The following is a 20,539-nucleotide window of genomic DNA, read 5'->3' on the forward strand; positions in this document are numbered from 1 at the left end:
CATTAGAGACTTCAGATATTTTGTGAATAGACTCGAGTTTTGCGCTGTTGGTGGAAGTGAAGGCAAGACATAGTTGTAAGGCAGCACTTCAGTCCTTGTCAAGAGGTCAAAGTTAATTTATTATCTGGTTCCTGTCTCTCCCAAAGCAAAATGTGGCTTCTGCTGAAACCTACACTTAACTGCATCAGTGGATCTGGCTCAAGATTTATCACTTAAAACTAGAATAATTCAGTTTGGTAAGGAAGAATACAGTTTATACATGCAGTTTAGTAATACAGTGTTAAAACAATTTGTGTATTGTCTCACCCTGAGAATGGTTGCCCTTGGACCAAAAATGTATGGTGATTATATATTTGACAAATTGTTTGTGTGATGGTTCAAGTGTGGTTATTATTAAAATATACATAAACAGGATGCTACATTAACAAGACTGTAAACTGCTCTAACATCATTTCTGTCACTGAACCTCATTTACATTCCAGTTGTAACTTTTAGGCCTCAGTTATACAAGTTTGTTTGATTTTTTGTTTATTTGTGTCACATTCGTTCTTTCCTTTCCTCCCTCTCATTTCACGATGCCTCAGTCACAGGTAGTAGATTGTTCTTGTTGTGCTTACCTGGTAATGCTCATCAGTGTCACTGATGTGATGTCCAAACGCAGGATTGACAGTTTGCAGTCTCTGTGTAATGCTAAATAGATTTTACGATGTGTTATTTGGAGGGCTAATGTCCTGGCAGTAGGGAACTTTTGACCTTCTCTTAATCTTGAGAATGAGTCAAATCCCAACATCGCATCAGTAACACAGTACTGTACAACTGCAATAGTTTGTATTGCAGAAGAATAGAAACCTTGGAAGAAAGTGGTCGTGATTAAACTTGAAACATGAGACAGTAGCATCTGACATGGTATAAGGCAGTAAGTTCTAAGTTTAATGGTGAAAGACAACTTTTAAAATAAATAAAAGATGAAGTAACACAAGAGAAGACAGTGCAGTGTTTGAAAGGGTAGATTTACTGATTTAAATAATTTTAATAGGTTATAACTAATCATAGAAATGTGCTTTTTTCTTCTTCTTCTTTTACATTGTCACAATGGGGCATGTTGATATATAGGAACATTATAATGCTTTTAAATTTAAAATAAATTTTAATTTTTAGATATTAATGGTTTTAAAAGGAAGGTTTATAGGGTTGCAATGAGGATTAACCAAATGGGACAAAAACACTGATGATGGTCTAATAAAGACTGAATCGCATATGTTCATATAATAACACAAAGCAGTTAAAATGGATGGAATATAAAAGGATTATTTGCAATTAATATTACAAAGGTATGAAAGGACATAACTAAAAGTATGCTAAGTATTTAAACTGCCTTCCTCTAGAGGGTACTTGGCAGGGTAAAGATCATGTCTCATTTTGAAGCTGATATCACAGGAATGTACTGGTGCATCGCATGGAAATGGGATGAAATAAATGACTGGATTCATCTTCACAACTGGTCTTGAAAACTCGCCTTTAATAGAGCGATGACTAGGAATATTAAGGTCTGGCTCCCATAGATGTTATCTGAGTAATATTCTAGTGGAAGGCATTGTCCCTGTGTCTCTGGAGATAAAGGTGGCATGTAAGCAACCAGGCAAGCAAGTGGCACAATATCTGATTTAAGTAAATTAATTCCCACAATAAATTACAGAGTAACAGGTGTATTTGCTGTTTAAAAGTGTGTCTGAGTGCTGCATAGAAATTTAAAGTTGTTTTCTACGAACAGAAGTGAAACATGCTTCCACTGCATGGCACCTTGTTTTGCGATGTCACTGGCTCAGTACTGCCAAGAGAAATGAAGACATCTTGTTTGATACTGGCATGTTTGACTGATGTTGTCTTACCTTTTACTGCCTTTGTGAGTGAAGAATGAAAATCCAGTCTGTTAAAATGTTCCATTAGTGATTGATCAAAGTTAACCTTCTTTCTGTCCAGCAAATTTGTGTTGTGCGTTTGTTTTGTTGCTAAACTTACTTTCTTGTCCTTGACATTTAATGACATTGTAGTTCAGTATGCAGTTGGAGCATGTTGGAAGAGTCCTCAGGAAAGGTGTTCACCTGCTAGAAATGTTTTCTGCACAATCATTTAACCATGAAGCCAATCTCAGTTTCGCTTTGGAAGCTTTTACAAAAATTGCACTAAATGACTGGAATTTATGACATACATACACACACAATGTTTGAACTTTGAAGTGCTTCTTAATCAGCAGTACTGCCATACACTTAGCTTTTTAAATTTAATGATAGTTTTATAGCTTAAACAAACTATATGAATGTAAGAAAATTTGTAATTAATATCTTTGCTAGTATCTGAGGCAGCGGGGTGTGAAGTAAGCAAGTTTTACATTGACACAATGGGACATTCTGACTGCAAGCTACAGTTAGAAGGTCCTGTGTTACAAGGTTCATGAACAAATACAACATCATTCAGGATAGGAAGTGGAAGTTTACATTCCAGCGTGCATTTCCTTTTTCTTTATGCTGTCAGGATTTACAGCCGTAGAGTTTACCTTCCAGATTTAATGAATGTGGGTCAGGCAGTCTGTTCTTAAACTCTCAAATCTATAGCTTGGTATGGACGTGGTACTATAAATACAGAAATTACCATTATATCATCATCATTATCATGGTCCTTTCCAGTATTATGCCTATTGAGACCTGTTACAGATATTAAAAATTAGAATCCTTTCCATTATGATATTTTTGCATGAAATGGGTGATACCAGAACTTCATTAACAGACATGAATGAAAGATGAATATCTTATATTTAATCTGCATATCAGAAGGTTGGCAAAAGGTTGAGTACATATTGGTACTGTTAATTATTGCGTGATTATCAAATCTGTTGAGTCATAACATAAATAAATGGTGATTACCATGATTATTGACATAGATTGTTTAGTGAAGCACTGCAGTTTGGCTGTGTGAGTTACAGAAATGGTTCTTTCAATTGAGATACATATCTTTGTATTCTTTTTTGGTTATGCTGGGAGTTTGTGTGTGAGCAAATAGCCCTGGTACATATTAATCACTGCAAAGTATCAAGGAGGGACTAGTGATTACATTCGTTAATTTAGAGAAACAGCAGAGAATGTGAATTGTTGCAAGATTCATTGTTGAAGAGAAAATTGTGTGGATGAAGAGAATTAATGTGAACAGGAAAATTAATCAACTTATTGAAAAATAAACTGTTATTCATGTAAGTATACGTTCCATGCAAGCTCATATTAACTGCATGATGCTATGCTGTTCATATCGATGCATGTAACAGAGAACAGTAAACTTCATATTGTAGGGTAGCCTGCTTTTTTGCATGGTATTTCAGGTCTCTTTGTTGAAAGTTCAAAAATTGTCTATAAAGAGCTAGTCAAAGGAGATCCAGATAACTATTAGGGGCACTTTTCTTTACATTATGCAAATTCTCTGTGCAGAGCTTATTTGGTGTTGAATGGTAAGATGATTGATGAACATTGATTTTGAAAGAATACAATGACAACTTAATTTAGGTATTATCTTGGCAATTGCTTGTGAGGAATGGGTTAAAACCACACAACTCTCAATCAGTATAGGCTATGTCCAGGTCAACATTTTAACCCCGGACCTCCAGAACAGGAGTGGATTTTACTATGTATATCTGTATTATATATATCTCATATAGTTGTAGATTAATTATAAGAAAGCAGGTAAGTATCCTTTTAACTTGTATTTAGTACCAGTTAAGTTATCACAGCCTGAAGAGCCTTATAAGAAATTCAGGATAGTATATATTCAGTACTACCACCTTTTTTAATTGAATCAGTTTCACATAGTTTTGATACTGATTGAAAGCAATTATAGGTAAAGGTGTTACTGAAAGGAAAAAGTAATTTATTTCTGAGAATAACATTACTGCAATTGTGCAGAGTAGCATTAATTTACTGATAGTGGTTTCACAAAGTATCTGCATGTACCTTGTAGTCATGTGATCAAATGCTGAGGCCATACCAGATTTCTGTAAATCATCTTCACCGCTGATGGAATGTGTCATTCATTTGTCAGTTGTAATTATCTCTTACAATGCAAGTATTATGTAATGACATCATTACAGGCACAGAGAATGTTTAAGTTTTACAGAGTTCAGGAACAGTGTGTGTGATTCTAGCATTTATTATTTATTAATATTGCTCATACTGTACTAACAGGAAAATCTCGGTACTCGGACAAGTTGCAGAATAAGAAGAAACAACAGTCTTTCCCTGAAGACTATGGTACAATTGGGGGAAGCTCAAGGAAATCCCAAAAAACTTGTAGTGGGGGTGAGGGAAGTGCCCCACCAAAGAAAGCGCAAGTAAGAACGTAAGCTGAATTTGCAATAATATAACATATGTTGTAATATGTGCCATCACATGCATGTAGATGTCTGTACTTCTGTGTATTCTGGTTCCCTCAACAATCTGTACGCAAGAGGCTAGATGGCTCTATGTGCACGGCTTAGCCAGTGTTCCAGCGTACAGCAGGATGACGTTGCACATGTTGCTAACATCCAAATGCGGTTTTAAAAAAGTGTTTCTAATTGTATAGTGAACCTCAGGTGGCAGGTTTAGTCAAATATAAAGATATTAAAATACATTACTTGACTATACAATTCACTGCAGAGACATTATTACTTTTTTATCAATAAACACACTTCAAACAGTCTGTAGCTTTTTGCTTCTAAGTATGAATCAAAGCTTTGTGCCCTGTACAATACTAGCATTAGTCAATCTGTAGTAATATATGTTTTTATCACCACTGTGAATCAAGGAACTAAACTCTTTGACTTTGTGAGAATATTTGATTACAAAGAGAGATGCCAGAATAGCATAAATAGATTAGGAAATGCAGGCAAATTAGTAACAACATTGGAAGATGAATGTCAGGTTTTTATGGAAGAAGATGTGAATTAGAAGTAATTTTATGTCATTTATTGAGTTTCAGTTCATATTTTTATTTGCTATGAGTCCTCAAATCCAAAAGTACTCTAGTCCTAGGGTTACCAATGATTCATATATATATGTATTTTAACACGGTAGTTTTCAAATATTTGTTTAATGACAGAATTTTGTTATTTTGGTGTAATATAAGAGCAATAAATTGAATTACATGATGATATAACTTAGGTTAATGCCAAAAATATTAATCTAACCTAACCCTGTTAAACAGGTGTAGGTGCAAAAATTTATAATATTAGCCCTTGTTTTTCTGGAGATTTTGAACACTACCTCAGCTGTTTGGTGTGGGTTTGCATGATTTATTAAAGTGTGTGCACATTTAAGAAGTATATGGCTTCCCTGGGCACAGGAAGCAGCCACTCTGGTGTTGTCATATTATCCTATTGAAGTAATAATATAATGTGTTGGAACGTTTAGATGAGTTGGCAGAGTATAGTTATTTATAATATATACCACTGGATTGTACTTTTTATTAAGCCTCTCAGTTAATTACATTTAAAGTTATTATCATTGCTTTGACTTTTAACCCTTTCCATAAAGAGATTTTTATTACAGACAATAATATTTTCATTGTAAATTGCACATGGAATTTGTAGAAGGTTCAAAGGTGTTAAGACAGCATGACAGGGGTCTCTTCACTGATACCAGCACACACCAGAGGTCATGCAGCTTGCTTTCCTATTGCACATAAGTTTAGTTGTAATATTACATTAATGTAATGTAAGTTGGCATTTTGGGCTCTTGCATATATGGTCATGTGATTGAATTCCACTTGAGTCACACTCTATCATAGTGTGTGGTTGTAAATATGTTACAGTATATGGCTGTTGTTGTTGGTGTTGTTTTATTATCATTAATACTTAAGTCCATGTTCTGTATACATTTAACTTAACCGTTTATGATTTATTTTTATTTCACTTGCCTGGATCCAGTGGTTCATTAGTTAATTCTGTCATTGACATTGCATGTTTCAAGGTGGACCATTGATCCCTCTGTTACTGTGTTTTTCAGGCATCCGGTATACAGCATGCAGCGCCGAAATACGACTTTCCTGTAAAACGCCTTCTTTTGACACGAGACCCCAAGGACAGATCAGTTGGAGGTATTTTCAAGTGAAGTTTTTATATTGATAGTGGTGAAATTATATAGTTCTATTGTTATGTTTCATGTTTGTTTATTTATATGTTTTTGTATTTTAAATTTCCATTCTTTTACTTCGGGGTCTATGAAGGCTCTTAAAAATGAAATGATTTTCATAAAGTCAGACTTGGTATAAAAGCAGTTATGGTACATCCCTGTAAATGTACCGGTATAATTGGGGATCTGAGCATGAAACTCCAGCATATATGTCAGTGGTTATGACTAAACTAAGGCCTCCTGAATTAATGTCTGAGCTAATTTTTAAAGCAGTTGATACATATTCTCTCTCAGTACAAATCACTGGTCTCCACTTTTAATGCCAGGAATGATTAGAACGAGAATTTACATATACTTTTCCTACAGATGAAAGTTCATTGTTTCAGTTGCAGTACTCTTGATAATTTAATGATTGCATAAATACCAGTTTTACCTACCCTTTTATTTAAAAATAACAGTAATCTGGGAATGGGTTGAATGCTTGTAGATATGTTTTTTACCTCTAAAGAAACTAATAAAGTTCCAAGTGTAACAGTAATAACTGCCAAGAACTACACACAATGAAAAATACTGTGGGTGATGACATTTCTTAGCCACATGCAGGACACAGTGGTTTATGGTCAGTAATGCACATCATAAGTTCAAAAATCCCTGAACATTGATACCATGGCAACAATTAAAGTAGTTTATGCATGTAGTTATAAACATTATTCTGTTATATTTGCTGGACCTTGGGATTTTAAAGTAAATAGGACATAAGGGCATTTTTAGTGATAGACTTTCCTACTTACTTTCATGAAAATCTATCACTTCTTCAGAAGTTTAAGGTGGGCAGGGATTTTGAACAATATTATGTTTTCTTATGTGTAAAAGAGTTCTTACTTTGGGAATGATCACATGGCAGACCACTTCAAGGTTTCAAATGCTTACAAACACTTTTGTTTGTACAGTTCCTTAGTTTATTTAGCTGTCAGCATGCCCTTTGGTGGCAGAAATCTTTTAACAAATCAGTGTCAACTCAGATTTATTCTTCAGTACTTCCTTATCTTATCAGTTTTTTTAAATTGATGCCCTTTTCTCTGGAGACATGAAGAAAAGTTCAGAAATACAAACTATTAAATATATGTGTAGTATAAAAAATAACTTCAAGGACATGGTGCAATGTCATGATTTACAGAAAATTCTATTTTGAGAATTATAACAAAATTAGGTTATGTATGGCACAGACAAATGAATAAGCAAAGGAAACATTTTGTTTGCCAGGCAATGGTCTTGGCATGAGAGTGATTGGAGGGAAAGAAATTCCAGGTACAGGAGGGCAGCTAGGAGCATATGTCACACGAATCTACCCAGGAGGAGTAGTGGAGTCACTTGGAGAAATCAAAGAAGGTGTGGATTACAAAGTAGTAAAATTATTTAAATGATATACATAGTCACCTTTCTTATGTCCAAATATTCTCCATAGTGCTCTGTTTTAAGACACCTGAAACCTCAGTCTGTGTTTCTCCCTTAATGTGACACCAAATTCCAAATTTTGGTTGTATTTTAACACCCACAGCATTTATATTTCTGTGTTCTTGTTCCTATTCTTAGCTTCAGCATACCACTGTGATTGATGCATAGGTTTAGTGCATACTTAAACACACAATCGACTAGTTGATTCACTTTTTACATGTGTAATAGTTACAGAAAAACTGTATTTGTACATGTCTGGTACTAATGTTTTTCAAGATGCTCTCTTTCTATGAATTATAATCTCATTACATCTTTTCTGAGTGCTGTGTATGGGATCTTTGGAGTATATCGAGATAACAGTAGATCACACAAACTTCTTAACAGTTGTTTTGTTTTAAATGCAGGCGACCAAGTTCTGGAGTGGAATGGAGTCCCTCTTATAGGAAAGACATTTGAAGATGTGCAGAAGCTAGTTTCCCAAACAGAAGGCGAAGTTGAAATAGTGGTAAAAAGGTAACCATATTGATAATATCAAATTTTAAATGACAGCTTAAACATTTTTATTTGCACAGAGAAATTAGTAGAATTTATAAATGAATAATTACTACTAAAGTCCTAATTTAAATCTGAGATGTACTGTTACATTCTTTTCTATGTGTGTAGTATATTGTTCTTGTCATAGATACAGTGGCATAGAGATAATAATGGTACCACAAATACAGACTGAGACACTGCAGTGTGAACATTATCATTGCACTCGAGTATTGCGGTTGTTACAGCACAGTGTCTTAATGACAAGCCTTCCTTATTGTGTTCTGTACTTTTACTTTTATTTTTCCATGCTTTAAGGAGCTTATGGCAAGTGCATTCCAACTTCCGTGAAACAATAAATTCAGTTTGTGAAAATAGATATTATGTTTGATATTATAAGGGGCATATCAGGCATTTTCTATTGACAGTGCTAGTGTGGAATATTATGTGTGAGTGAGCTCCCGTTAGCATTTGGTGTGTCTAGTAAGATGCATCTGGTTCAGATAGGGACCAATGGTGTGCTACTGTAATGAACCATTTTGTGAGAAGCCTTAAGAACCAAGCCCCCGTATATGAAACTGTCTTTGGGTGAATGCCTTACAGATAGAACAGTGGTATTTTTGGTTCTCTTATTGAATATTTTTGGGCCCTTTCAGGTACGTGTTCAAAACTTTTTAAATGTCATTAATTTTTCTACAGTAAACTTGCTAAAAGGAATGACTGACCTTTATATATTTTCTTCCTACACACAGACATACATTCACTATTATATAAGGTACCAGAGACAAGTAGGGTCCGACAGGTAATAAAGCCCCCCTCCATCACTTTTAGTAATTAGTCGTCCATTTTTCCATATGAAAACAGTTCCTGTTAATCACCTGTCCTTGTGATGCCTGTAGGAACTACACGTGCTAACTGCTGTTTGTTAAGTCGGCATTACTGCTTCTGTTTGAAGTTGACTGTATGCAGTACAGATGTTTTGGTTTTCTGTATTTCAGTGTCAAAACATCTGCACCACCAAAGCCCCCACGGCGCAGCATCCAGTCTCTGGAGTCTCACAACAGTGGGAATAACAGCAGTTCATCAACATATGATAATTTGCAGGGTAATATTAGCAGACAGAAGCCAGTCATTTAGGCTTGTGTTCAGAAACTTCAGACACACATTTTAGAATTGCTTTTGATAGAATTTTATGAATGGTTGCTAAGGAACACAAAGAATTGTATGACACAATGTTCAGTTCTGTCAGGAGTTGTGGTTATATTTCCTTCAAAATTCCTATCTTCTGATAGCATCAGTGTAGTTCTTATGTTTTCAGCTCTTAACTGTGTTGAAGAAACTGAAAGAAAGTTGTCAGAATGCGAGAAAAGAACCAGCTCATCAGCAGACCTGAAAGAACCCGGTGGCCGAAGTTCCCAAGCACCTTGTCAGCTGCCTAACAAAGTGAGGTTTTCTAGTAATTCAAAGGCCTAATTAACACTATGGTGCAGAGTCCTTTTGAGAATCTGATTGTCACTTAGATGATCACAAACTTCCCCACGACAGCCATGTTTGTACTCACTGCCATGAGGACCTCAAATACTTCTTAGCATTTATACATCTTGACTTGCAGAGTGAGAGTGTGTTATGTTTGCTTCAGCGTTCTTTGTTTTCTGATGAAGTCAGTTCTGTGTCATCCAGTCATATTTGTATACTTTCTTTACAGGGGGAAGTTCAACTGCAAGTATGCTACGATAAGAAGGCACGTATACTTTACGTCATAGTGAAGAGAGCAAGAAACTTACCGTTGTGTAACGGTACTCCTCCTGACCCTCTGATTAAAGTGTATCTTCTGCCAGGAAGAACGTGAGTGCTTGTATATTATAAATCAGTACTGAACTCAAATGCATTTGTTTTCACGCTGCAATGATTTAACACACTTATTCCAATGTGACTTTATGGATTTTGTTCCTTCAGAATAGAAGTCATATGTTCTGAGTTTTGAATCATACAGAAAAAGGTCTTCATCCATGAAAAGTCTTTTGGGGCCAGTTCTAGACTGTAGAGTCAGTACTTGAGCTACTGAGAGGCTTCTTCATAAGATAACCCACACTAATGGAACTGTCAGTGATGGTGTTACTTTTTTATATGTATATTTGTCAGTATGGAGAACCAGCGACGGACACGTTATTTCTCACAGACTTGCAATCCTGAATGGAATACAACGATGGTATATGAAAATGTTCCACCAGAAGAACTGAATACCTGTTACCTGGAAGTAACTGCCTGGAATTATGATATCTACCACCCAAATCATTCCCTTGGTGGCGTGTTACTGGATCTTGCAGGTAAAAGTGTCCTTATGAAAGTAATTTAGCTGCATTTCATTGCACTACATGTGTTTAGTTTAACAGGGAGATTGATGGGATGTCGGTTTGAAAAGATGGAAGGAACTGAGGACAAGGAGCTGAGGGAAGACAGACGGAGAAGCTTAGTTGTTGGGCAACTCTCCTAAAGTGACAGCGTTGCAGGAAGAAGAAGAAATGTAATAACGCATTTTTGTGTCAAGCTTCGTCATGAGGCTAGCTGGTTAACTTCTGATAATCAATTGTGGCTGCACAGTGTGAGAAATTATAAGATCATGAAGCAATGTTCACAAAATTTGTATTTATTCTGTGTACAAATTCTTAAGTTCTAAAAAAAGGGTTAATATTGACATATATAGAACAACAAACATATTCATTAATGTATGTTCAGATCCAGGCGTGGTGGATGAGGAGGCGCGCTGGTATCCCCTTCAAGACAATCCAATGCTGCAAGCCTCCCTCGGTGGCCATGGCTCAGGTATAACTTGACAAGAATTACTATTTTCTGAAATGCTTTCATTATGAAAGAGTCAAGATAAAAAATATATAAGAATTTTTTGTTTAACTGTTACATTTGCTTCCATGACATTTAATAACTAAAATTAATTTGTAATTGGAAATTTACTTTTGACATAAGCTTTGTAATTGCCTTAAAATACTGCCCTTCCCACCTCTCACTTAGTACTGCTTATCCATGTTGTGTCTTAACGGAGATATCTGTGTTCCTTGCTTCACTTCAATATTTAAAATGGTGCAGGAACGTTCAGATGTATGTTGAAAAACATGTCCACCTCAGCAAGGTTTTATGTGTTATCAATATAAATCCCAGTGTTGGATTTATTCTTCTGTTGATGTCTCCAGTCAATGCAAAAGGGCGAGGCAGTAACAACCGTGTGCCCATCTTTCCAACTGCCACCATGTCAGCAAATGCATTCAGTTCCCACGGCTGTCATGGGGCCATCTGCTCCATTTTATAGCATCTTGCCTCCTCACTTGTTTGCTGGCCTTTACAACTTTGTGTCACCAGTAAGTGTTGTCGCATGTCACCCGTCAGACGTATGTTTTCTGTGTCATTTGTGGATCAGTGTGTGTTTGATGGATCACCTGCTTTAACATCCATTTAAGGAGCACTGTCAGATGTGCCGTGATACTAAAATGCCTGGTCACTATAATTACGTCTTCTTCCACTCACCTTTAGCAGTGATAGGAACACTCACAGGCATTTACTTTTGATACTGACACTTTCACGTCACATGGAAGACAGTGATTGTATCATGACATTGAAGAAATTCGATTTATACTGTGTGTTATGTGTTTTTGTGGCTGAATTGCAGATATTTGTTTTACTGTAAACCACAATTAAGTAGTCCTGATTCCTCTGCCCTGTTTGATGGAGAGTATACTGCTTAAACAGTGGGCTAAATGGTTCTGGACAGAAAATACTGAAGGATTCAGGAATATGGGACAAACACAAAACGAATTTTCAGAAACGTTTCATGTTGGTAAAGCAAAGAATACTAGGAGCAAAAGAGGCAGTTTCAGGAAGATATTTAACAATTTTATCTCTTTTGACAACATTAAGATGAAAACAGAGTTTTAGGCATAACCCATAAAGTTTTCTTTCACATTGCATATTTCCAGTCCTGCAAATCTTTTGTTCTTAATATGTTATTTAGGTAATGTTAATTTATAAATCAACTGTAAAAATGAAATTTAACTTCTGGACTAATGTGGTGGACTCGTGCAGATGGTTATATTGGTTATATGACTGAGTCGTTGTGAGGTTAAGTTGTTATTGCATGCAAATATAAATAGGTTACAGATTATTATTTTCTTTTTGGCAAAGAACTTCTTAAGTGTAGGCTTTGTGTATATTAAATTTATTGTACATAACCTCAATGTTTTACAATGTCACCATTCTCAAATTTATTATTTTGTTGTTCAGACATTTAGTTTATTACTTGACCTGTTAGATGATTGCTAAGTAGACCTATTTGGAACATATACTAAAGACATATTAATGTTAAGTTGTAAGTTAATGTTAGAAGATTGAGAGACAATCATTACTACTCAATAAATACTGCTTTCAGTTTTAAAATTTTCAGGTAATCAAGGCATATTCCTTATAATATCTACTATGACCTTCAAAACTTCATCATAAATCTGCAACTAGAATATAAGTCCTAAAGGATGTAAACTAAATACTTTAATCAAACTGGTTGAAGGTTTTAGTTGTTTACAACTTGAGCATCACATCATGCATGGTATAAAGTGTACGTTCATTCATGTCATATGATTTTATATATGCATGTGTATCGTTGTTTAGCCTGTTTTTTCACAACACAGTTTACAAATCACTTATGCATTAGGGAGATCACCATATTGAGAGGAAGGACACCTGGGGTAGGCAATCTTTGGCCTGTGGGCTGAATGTGACACATGAAAAGACTTGCTCTGGTCAGCAAAGAGGTGAGACACTGGCAAACACTTCAAACTCCTCATATGTCTTAACATTGGTAAGTTCTAGCCGCATATTTTCATTACCCCCAACCCCGTTGGTGATTGGATTTCTTGTCATGGACTCCGTACTCAAAGATGTTTCTATTTCTGCATGGTATTATTATACTTTCATGCAGGAAATTACATGGCTGGCATGTCTGCCAAACGGTTTTCTCATCCATTTCTTGAACCTAATATGTTCATGCATTTCATTTATTCTTTGGAATGATAATGTAGAACCCTCTACTGGAGCCGCACAACAGATACTTTCCATTCTTCCACACTGTGGCCTGATATCCTTCCACAGGGACTGAAGCTGGATCTGTCCCAGATCAGTGCTCGTATACCTGTACCACCCCACACAAATGTTACAGTGATAATGACTGCATGTTGGGTCATATGGTCTGTAATTCTTGCACCACTGTGTAAAGTAGGGGTGCACAAACTCAAATGCACTGAATTATTTTTATAAATCACTAGCATAACATTCCTGGGCCCTGGGTGAAGCTTAACTGTTTGAGCACCCCTGCCCTGTTCCATGCACATCTTGTCTTACTCAGCATCAACCCTAAACATACCAGAAGTGCTCACACATTCATAATTCGGTAATTTAAATTGTAAAGACCTTTTCACTGACCTTCAAGTCACAGTCTTGTGATAGATTTTTCTACGCATGTTTTGCAACTGAAGTTGCAAAAATGAGTCTGTTAATGTCACACTATCTGAGTGGGGAATCCCCACAGTACCTTGGTTACTGTGGGCACCTGACTAATCCCCAGTCAGCCACACAACAGCGTGGGTTGATATTATGTGCTGATGTTGTCACCATTGCCATTCACAAAGGTTAAATTCTGGTGACTGTGCCAGAATTTTTGTTCTAAACTGAAATTCCTTGATTTGTTAGCATTTATGATATCTACTGTTAAATTTGGGCCACATGAAGGCAGAAGTTGGCCCCCTGAGCCTGAAGGCTGTCTCTGTCTGTGCAAAGAACCTTTAGCCTTGTCATAAATCCATATTTTATGTCTGTGTTAAATTTTCCTGTAGTTATACGTAGTACCTGATTTTGTATTTTGATTTCAGGATTTCTTCATCACAGAAGCCTGTATTTATGAACCTGCCTATTATTACTCCACCGCACACTTCTATGCTGCAGGAGACACCTCTGATGTTGATTACCTTCGTATTTGCAAACATTTATTTGGTTAATACTTATCATTTATATGAATAAGTCATAGTATATTTTTGGAACCTGTTGTTATGAACATGTTTGAATTTGTGTCCCCTTACATTGTATGCATTACTGCAAGTCTAAATCTTGTAACTAGGCCTCAGAATGTTGCTTGTAGATGTACAAGTAAGTTGTGCTGCTGCACGTCACATAAAATTGAAGCTTGGTTTATGAATTTTGAAGACGAAAACAAATATTGTCCCAGTTAACAAAATGCTAAGTAATTCATAACTAATATTTTCTCATCCAAGCACAAAAAGTTTATTCTGATATGGAGATCATATCTGGGGAAAAAATTCTCATTCTCCCCAAATCAAGATCCCACATTTAATTTTACAAGTCATTTTTTTATGCCTTTGAATTTTTGCTGTGTCTCTCGTCTGTGATATGCAGCTTATTTATACAGCAGTATTTAAGGCATTTGTGGTTCAGATGTTATATAAGCATTGGTACCATATTTATTCAAATATTATTAAATCATAATTGTAGGCTAGTTGTGAGTTCTGACTTTTACCAAAAAAAAAATACACATTCAAATCAAAAATTATTATTTGTTGTTGTAAGAAGTATGAATGTAAGTATAATGAAAAATATTGTAAAAAGTAACAGAAAACACAATTTTATAAAACTGATTTCATCAGGATATATGGTCTCAGTCTATAATTATGCAGCTATCTCCAATGCAGAGACAAATTTTCAATTTTCATGAAGAAAAAGTGTATCTTACATTTGAATAAATATGGTATTTTATAAAATAAGAATCTGCAGCAAAGTTTTATTGTCTTGTTCACACAGTTGTTTGATTTGGGGCTGCGCCTGTGTTGACAGACTTGTCAGTGGTGGGTAAAGTGATGTGTTCTGTGGACACAGTTTCTGCTTATTTCTGCCTTGAGCATGGAAGAAACAATGTGCTGGTTAGTGGGATGCTCCAAAATGAGAACTCAAGACACTTACATGAACCTGACTTTAAGCTCTTGGGCTGCCCTGCAGTGCCAGAAGATTACACTTGCCTCCAACTGAGAAATATACTGGTTTAGTCTGTTTTCAGTGTAGACGTGTCAAGTCCTTGGGATTCTTACTTCAATTAATGAAATACAATTTGTTTCGTGCGTGAACAATGGTTGACTCACCTTAACAGTGGAGAGTGAATGTTTCTTCAATTTTTCGATTTAATTCTGTCCATCCAAGTTTCTGTATGTAGTCACTTCTGATGATATGAGAGCTGTAACATCTTAATATTATGTTCATTCCTGTATATGAATTTATCTTCTAGTCTAATGACCCTTCGGATCGACAAAACTGTCGCCTATATCTGAGTGTCCATCTAAACAACATCATGATTCTCTTCAACTCTCCAATATTCAGATGAAAGACTGCGAGGCAGACTTGAACCTGGTATTGTCAATGTTCTAATGTTTCGTGAATGTAGCGCGTAACATGTTTATTATGATGCACTGTATAAATGCAGTTTTGCCTGATATGTAACATGAATGATGTCCCGTGCTGGAATTGATATAATTATGTGTTTGATATGACTTTGAAGGTGATGATGTTAACAGTTCTACGGGGAGCTTTACTACACCCTTCCAGTTTAGTTCATTATCTGTTCCTCTTATCGCTCTCCCCAGCTCAGGCACCCACCTTAATACAGATACTTCAATACTGAGTTTTAAAAATTCTTATTCTTTGAGATACTGAGTGGCAGTTTTTTGTTATAGCATTATATAATTTTGGTGTCAACTGTATCAATGTCAGAATAATCTTTGTTATGAACTGATAAGTACAATTAGAACTTTGAATTTTAAAGTGCAAGTATCAAGTCCCTTTGATTTTATAACTACAGAAGGCCTACAAGTGACTATGGTATTTAGAAGATAGGTTATGTAGAGCAGATAGATTGAGCTTACTGTTTAACCAATTTTTAATAAAATCTAATTTTGGCTTTTACAGAATCAAGCCACAAACATGTATAAGAAGTACTTTTGTTGCTCTCATCATTTAGCAGCCTGTAGTGAAAATTTCCATTGCATTCCAGTACATTAAATCTGCTGTTGATTTGTTTACAGATGGTGTATAACAGTTCTGTTATTAAGATAAATAAACTTGGTGGCTTGAACATGCTTTATGAGAGAGACTTATGAACTGGACAATGCATACCTTGCATGGATTCATGCGGTCACATGCAGCAAATCTGTTTTTGTTGTTTCTTACAGCCTACATTACTGAATGCCGTCTTATAGCATCACTGTTGATTAACATGTGGTGTGCCATTTTGGAGAGCAGGTCGGCTGTCATAATTTTATCGTAAATACGATTTAATGATGCACTGTTACATAGTTAACTAGTAGCCTATTCCAAAATAATAGGCAGGTGTCTCCTAACTATTATCCGAAATTAACCGCTTGCCTCACTAACGTTCTGAATTTTGAACCAAAAGAAAACATATTATTTTAAATAGTAGTCTTTGGTCATTAAGTAATGTGGGTGAATAATTTTATTTAAAGCACTTTTTGAAAATCCTCTTCATTATTATCCAGTGTTACCTTGGGCTGTCCTTTGATAATTTGTGTAGTGTAATCGATCTGCAGTTTTCATTCATTACAGAGCTTGTATTTCAGCAAATCTGAGTGTAATTTTCTTACTTCTGATGTAGAGTATCACTGTCAGACTCATCAACAGAAATGTCTTCCACTTCGCCATCATAACTGTCAGAGTTACTTTCGTGTTGCATAATCACAAAATAATATACGAGTGTCACATCTGTGATTGCAACTACCTGTACTTGCAGAAACCTGCCAAATGAAGGTACAATGTATACGCATTTCAAGGAATAAAGACAAAGTATTGTAAAATAAATCCACCAGAAGTAATATCTGTAGATTGGGTTCTTAAAATGGATCTGGAAGGCCTCTTGCAACTTTGCAACCCATTACCCACAATAATCTTATTTTAAGAGTTACAATGGAGTACGTGCTGTACTTTTAGTAACTTGTTTCATAGTCTGACTCTTTTCTCTGTGGTGTGGCATTTTGGAGAAACTGGGGAAGATGCATTTTGGCTGTTATATCAGGCACCATACTCTCGTTCACGTTCATTTATAATGCTTATAATTTATGACAAATTTGATATCTAGGGGCTAGTGTGTCATTTCAGAATGTTTAATTTCAGCATGCAGGCTACAGTCTTTGTTTTATTAAATAGAAATTGCGCGAAGACACAGCAGCTTTGCTGTTGGTCTACACGTACATGCAGCGTCCTTTGTAGCAACGCTGTGCTCTCTCTTTGTGAATTTTGTTTTATAACTTAAGACACACGGCCTAACAAAATGACCGCACCTACGCGAAAAGTCACAGGCCTGCCTCTCTAATTCTGAAAGCGAAGTTTCTAATTGAATTCTTGACAAGAGAGCGCTGGAGAAATTTTGATACGTCGTCATTAATAATTGAATAAAAATTTTCTTGGATATTATCCATCGTCTAGTAAATATAAAACGTAAAAACGACGTTTCGGAGATGGGACTCTATCTCCGTCTTTAGGTTCCTACACAGTTGGGCCCACTACATAGAGCTAATCCCTGTCTCCGAAACGTCGTTTTTACGTTTTATATTTACTAGACGATGGATAATATCGAAGGAAACTTTTATTCAATTGACTCTTCACCATCGTCAAGAAGTTTTAGATTTGATAGTCATTAATAATTATTAGAAAGCTTCAAGAATTCCCGATCCTATTTTGTGTTTTGCACTTTCTATCCGAAAGCGATAATTCTTGCAACAAGTTCCTGGCCCTCTGAGAGCCCACAGTGTCACACGTGATCAGCTTTCGTCATTACGTGATTCTTTCAGTCCTGTCTTTGTCTTACGTGACATCATTTCCCCCAAAACACGTCACTTCTCCGGACCACATCCCCCCTCTAAACAAATCAAGGATAATAAAGTAGATTCACACCAAATTAACAAAAAATGTGAAACGTTGCGTAGCTTATCAAAAAACCATGTAATTTTACGAACGTTCAACTGATGCCCGTCGCTGAATATCATTGGAAAATATTATATTCCTGGAACCAACACCTTCATAGCCCGGGTAGAGCAGTCAGGCTACGGGCTGGACGACCGGGCTTCGATCTCCGATAGGAGCAAAGGTTTTTTCCTTTAGACCGGCTCTGGGCCCCACCCAGCAGGGGGTAAAGCACGGCCGGGGCGTGAATCTGAGCACTTAGCTCTATCTAGTGCCGAGATTAAGAACGAGTGGTTAACCGAATTAATCACTCATTCTTAATTCAATTACCACTCGCTTCGGGGAAAGAAATTAACTCTGAAATCTTTCTGGCTTTAACATGTTCATTCATTTATGCGGAGCGTGCGGGAAAAATGACGCTTAATCAACTTAAATAACACGTTAATTCGAATGAAATAAATGGTGTTTCTGGTTCCCCGTTAAATTTGAACGGGCATTGGCAGTATTTTTGCTTTGCTTTGGTAAGCCGCCCAGAAACACTCTGATCCCGTGCGCCGCGACGCTCGACGCTGGTCTCTTCTGAAGGAAACGGAAGTCGATTCTTTGTTTCCCCCACTCCACGACTGCCGTTCTTTTCCGCGACGAAGTGCAGTCGGTACTTTCTGTCTAGAGTCAATTCACCGGAACGCAGAAGAGACGCAGAGGATTCTGTTTCAAGCCGTCCGGAGTACAGAACTCCGGTAATATGGCGGGTCTTGGAACATTGAAGGCAGACGACCATATGATTTTACACTTTTTACTGGAGTTTAGAAGCACACAGCTGAAACAAATGTGTATTAATTAAGAGTTGATCGGTTAATTGCGGGTCGTGGACGTGTTAAACCTGTGTTTCGGAGAAGTTGTGCCACAGTCTTGCTCCCCGGAACACAAGCGGCCGGAGGAGGTGGAGACACCGGAGTCTTCCGTGGTCCGGAAACATCGATATCTCCATAGCAACGAAACTACTGTGGCACCGCCCACCAACATGGCGGCAACACAGCCATCCCAGAAATCTGATTAAAACTTAATTTGTATGGTAACAATGCGCGCTTCGCCATTCACTTCTCTTTGTTGTCTTTTGTCACCAGTTTCTAGGCCCCAAGACCGGCTACCATGAGATTTTGGTAGTTTTCCTCAGGCGCTTGAAGCAAATTGCGGGATAATTATTTAAAATAGGCCACGAATGCTTCCTTCCACTGCAACTTCCAATTCGATCAATGCAACCTATGTCGTCGGAAGAGTGTCGTTGTATAAATAACCCATGCAACAATTACAAACGTCCGTAGCAGCTGCTTCTCTAAGTAACGCTTTCTCGAAGACTGTAAATAGCTGATTTACATTCCTGTTGTACTTACATTTTTTTCTCCAGCATCTGATTTTACGTTTTATTACTAGACGATGGATAATATCCAAGTAAATCTTTATTCAATTGACTCTTCACCATCGTCAAGAAGTTTTAGATTTGATATATCTGATCAGTAGATCATCCATCGATGACGCCGGAAGCAACCCTGTCAACTGCAGCGGAAGTATGTTAATGATTTTCTCATGCTGAGTCACGTAGTTCGCCAAAACATCTTCGTTTCACGTTTTCAGCGCAAAATTTCTAAACGTTACGCTAACGGAACTGATTTTTTCAACTTCGTACGTTTTATTTGTGATGGCTGAGAACTTTCTAAAAGTGTTGCACAAATTTCGAAGGCCACTGGAGGAGCAAGTCATTGTGTGCTGTTGGATGAGTTTCATCAGCTAATTCTCCAAGTTCATTACAAACAAACAAACTGATAACAGATGTAAGGATGCACTGAGGTGTTGCAGCCCCACGCCTTTGCCTTTCGAGCGTCTAGGGAACTTACCTCCTTTTCAAAGCAATCCGAGTGACGCATTTTACATGAAGATGGCAGTTTTCTGGGATGTTTCGGTGTGTACGTAGTCCTGTAGATACTAGCTGGCGTTTCAGAGGAGCTTAGTGCCTCCATCGTCAGGACGCCTCTTCCCCGTTGAAATCTCACTACATATTTGTATCCTTCCTCTGTCTTAGACAACAAAACAGCTCCAAATGTAGGTAGTTACCGACGTTTCGGAAGACCGTATTGCCTCTATTTTAGGTGAAGAAGTCTTATTACAAAATACATTGGGTGTGCACGAATTTTATGGTATGGAGCCATTCTACTACGTCTTCCAATGCAATTATGCTCGTTACAACCCTTTATGACTAATTTAAAGTGCCACTTCTCATTTGTTCATGCATTTGCAAACCCAGGCACGTGCATTAACGCTGGTCTGATATCTGAACGATAACTCTTACACTCGTTATGACGTGTAATTCT

At 36.8% G+C, this 20,539-nt stretch overlaps 1 protein-coding gene and 1 long non-coding RNA gene across 11 annotated transcripts in view; one reads left to right on the forward strand and one right to left on the reverse strand.

Annotated features, from left to right (window-relative positions):
* LOC110827755 (uncharacterized) overlaps positions 1-16,338 on the forward strand; it is a 40,587-nt gene extending 24,249 nt beyond the window's left edge. For 5 of the 10 annotated variants that reach the window (XM_022059697.2, XM_022059705.2, XM_022059707.2 and 2 more), the window contains 10 exons: positions 4,227-4,372; positions 6,027-6,117; positions 7,416-7,541; positions 8,012-8,120; positions 9,137-9,243; positions 9,457-9,581; positions 9,844-9,983; positions 10,281-10,465; positions 10,875-10,961; positions 11,345-16,338. In XM_022059697.2, coding sequence (XP_021915389.2) covers positions 4,227-4,372; positions 6,027-6,117; positions 7,416-7,541; positions 8,012-8,120; positions 9,137-9,243; positions 9,457-9,581; positions 9,844-9,983; positions 10,281-10,465; positions 10,875-10,961; positions 11,345-11,460 — 1,232 coding nt within the window. In that variant the 3' untranslated portion in view covers positions 11,461-16,338. Of the gene's footprint in view, positions 1-4,226; positions 4,381-6,026; positions 6,118-7,415; positions 7,542-8,011; positions 8,121-9,136; positions 9,244-9,456; positions 9,582-9,843; positions 9,984-10,280; positions 10,466-10,874; positions 10,962-11,344 lie in introns of those variants that run through there. The other 5 variants (XM_022059698.2, XM_022059699.2, XM_022059704.2 and 2 more) reach the window with 5 other exon arrangements.
* LOC147872000 (uncharacterized) lies at positions 10,765-20,497 on the reverse strand. The gene is made up of 2 exons (XR_015538092.1): positions 19,565-20,497; positions 10,765-18,990 (listed from the first exon to the last, which is right to left on the reverse strand). It is a non-coding gene; the product is annotated as an uncharacterized LOC147872000 (long non-coding RNA).
* Positions 20,498-20,539: the final 42 nt, after the last annotated feature.

The sequence above is a fragment of the Zootermopsis nevadensis genome, unplaced genomic scaffold (genome assembly GCF_977971745.1).
Source record: "Zootermopsis nevadensis isolate Lab colony 2312 unplaced genomic scaffold, Znev_1.0 Znev_ptg000032l, whole genome shotgun sequence".
Lineage (NCBI taxonomy): Eukaryota > Metazoa > Arthropoda > Insecta > Blattodea > Termopsidae > Zootermopsis > Zootermopsis nevadensis.